Source organism: Ovis aries, chromosome 21 (genome assembly GCF_016772045.2).
Source record: "Ovis aries strain OAR_USU_Benz2616 breed Rambouillet chromosome 21, ARS-UI_Ramb_v3.0, whole genome shotgun sequence".
NCBI lineage: Eukaryota > Metazoa > Chordata > Mammalia > Artiodactyla > Bovidae > Ovis > Ovis aries.
In genome coordinates this window covers 25,462,791-25,465,391 of record NC_056074.1, presented here as the reverse complement: position 1 = coordinate 25,465,391, position 2,601 = coordinate 25,462,791, and the positions used below count along the sequence as shown (strand labels likewise).

General features: G+C 43.7%; 1 protein-coding gene across 1 annotated transcript; it reads right to left on the bottom strand.

Moving 5' to 3' along the window:
* Positions 1-1,346: 1,346 nt before the first annotated feature.
* LOC101116438 (olfactory receptor 8A1-like) lies at positions 1,347-2,300 on the bottom strand. The gene has a single exon (XM_012102300.4). The coding sequence runs from the start codon at positions 2,274-2,276 to the stop codon at positions 1,347-1,349; it is 930 nt and encodes a 309-aa protein (XP_011957690.2). The 5' UTR covers positions 2,277-2,300.
* Positions 2,301-2,601: the final 301 nt, after the last annotated feature.

Here is a 2,601-nt window from a genome sequence, read left to right as displayed (position 1 = left end):
GCTTTCTTATCCATTCATCTGCTGATGGACATCTAGGTTGCTTCCAAGTCACTGTAAACTAATTAGTTTATTTCCCTGTGCTGCACCACACATCCTTATTCCTTCTTTATTTTATACATAATAGTTGTGAGCTTAATCCTCTGGCTGTCATGTCCACCTCCCATCCCAGTAGCCACTGTTGGTTCTCTGATTCTGTGAAATTTTAAAACATATATTAAGTTACAATTAAGAGAATAGAGTTTGCCAAAGGGTCAGAATAGAGAAAATGCTTCTCAATGAGAGAAAAGATGAACTTAACATCAGTCAGTAGTTCAGTCGCTCATTCATGTCTGACTCTTGGTGACCCCATGGACTGCAGCATGCTAGGCTTCCCTGTCCAGCAACAACTCAGCAACAACAACAAAGCTTGCTCAAACTCATGTCCATCAAGTCAGTGATGCCATGCAATCATCTCATCCTCTGTCGTCCCCTTCTCCTCTTGCCTTCAATCTCTCCCAGCATCAGAATCTGTTCCAAGGAGTCAGTTCTTCACATCAGGTGGCCAAAGTATTGGAGTTTCAGCTTCAGCATCAGTCCTTCCAATGAATATTCAGAACTGATTTCTTTGAGGATTGACTGGTTTGATCTCCTTGCAGTTCAAGGGAATATCAAGAGTCTTCTCCAAAACCCCAGTTCAAAAGCATCAATTCTTTGGAACTCAGCTTTCTTCACAGTCCAGCTCTCACATCCATACATGACCACTGGAAAACCCATAGCTTTGACTAGATCGACCTTTTTTGGCAAAGTAATGTCTCTGCTTTTTAATATGCTGTCTAGGTTGGTCATAGCTTTTCTTCCAAGGAGAAAGCATCTTTTAATTTCATGGCTGTAGTCACCATCTGAAGCAATTTTGGAGCCCCCACCCCTTAAATAAAATCTATTATTGTTTCCATTGTTTCCTCATTGATTTTCCATGAAGTGATGGGACTGGTTGCCATGATCTCAGTTTTTTGAATGTTGAGTTTGAAGCCAGCCTTTTCACTCTCCTCTTTCACTTTCATCGAGGGTCTTTAGTTCTTCACTTTCTGCCATAAGATTGGTGTCTCCTGCATATCTGAGGTTATTGATATTTCTCCTGGCAATCTTGATTCCAGCTTGTGCTTCATCCAACTTAACATCAGCTGGCTTCAAACAGAAGTGGGAGGAGACAGAAGGTGGGAAGGAAGAGGGAAGGAGGCAAGAGCAGTCACCCAGTCATGCAGAGAAGGGACTGTTTCCAAACCCAAGTAGTTGAGCATTTGGAATGCTCCCCTCTGGGATTCATAAAAAGTTATTTTTAAAACTGAAAAAGAATCATAACATTTGTATCAAAAGGGTTTTTCCCTCAGAGTTCTCTGGATGGCCACTTTTACCTCCTTATTCCTCAAGCTGTAGATCAGGGGATTCAGCATGGGGATCACTGTGGTGTAGAACACAGAGGCCATGTTCTCCTGGGCCAGGGAACTGGCTGTTGAGGGTTTCAAGTACATGAATGCGGTCGTTCCATAGAAAATCCCTACGGCTGCAAAGTGTGAGCTACATGTGCTGAAAGCTTTGGACCTTCCCTCTGTGGTACTGATGCGGAGAATACTGGACAGGATGAAGGCATAGGAAATTAGGACTGATGAACTGGTGACTATGAAGTTGACTACAGCAAAAATGAAGACTGTCATCTCAACATGGTAGGTGCTAGAGCAGGTTAGTTTCATGAGGGGGAGGATTTCACAGAAGTAATAACTGATGAGGTGTTCACAATAGGACTGTTTCAACATGAGGCCAGTCTCTATAGTTGAACTAATGAACCCTATGGCATAGACCCCAGCTACCAGAAGGGAGCAGACTCGATGAGACATGATGATGTTGTAAAGCAAAGGTCTGCAGATGGCAACATAGCGGTCATAGGCCATCACTGTCAGCATGTAACACTCAGCAATGACAAACACCAGGAAGAAGTAGAGCTGCGACATGCACCCTGCATAAGAGATGATGTTCTTCTCTGACACAAAGTTCACCAACATCTTAGGGGTAGTGACAGAGGAGTAGCAGAGATCCACAAAGGACAGGTTGCTGAGGAAATAGTACATGGGAGTATGAAGGTGGGCATTCAGACAAATCAGTGTTATCACGCCCAGGTTCCCTATCATGGTGACCAAGTAGATCCCAAGGAAAAGGAAGAAAAGTGGGAGCTGAAGCTCTGGCCGATCTGTCAAACCCTGAAGAATGAACTCTGTCACTGTAGAGTGATTTTCTGTAGCCATTCTCCTCTGGCTAGGGGCCCTGTGGGGATGGGAGAGAAGAACTACTTGAAAGGCTGCTTCTTGCACTGCTTGATGAAGCTAGTTTTGAGCATTTGGGACCAGCAGAGAGATCCTGATATCCTTCCTGATGAATCTTCCCTCATCTTCTTGTTTGTTTTGGGAGGAAGACCAGACCCTGAATATTTCAGTGGTCATAGAGATGAGAAGAAAAATGGCGCAAGATCTAGAACTTTTACTGTATTCATGTCTCTGAAATATCCTAGAGCAGTGGGTCTTAAAGTCTAGACCCTGTACTAGCATTGCTTGCATCACCTGAAGACATTAG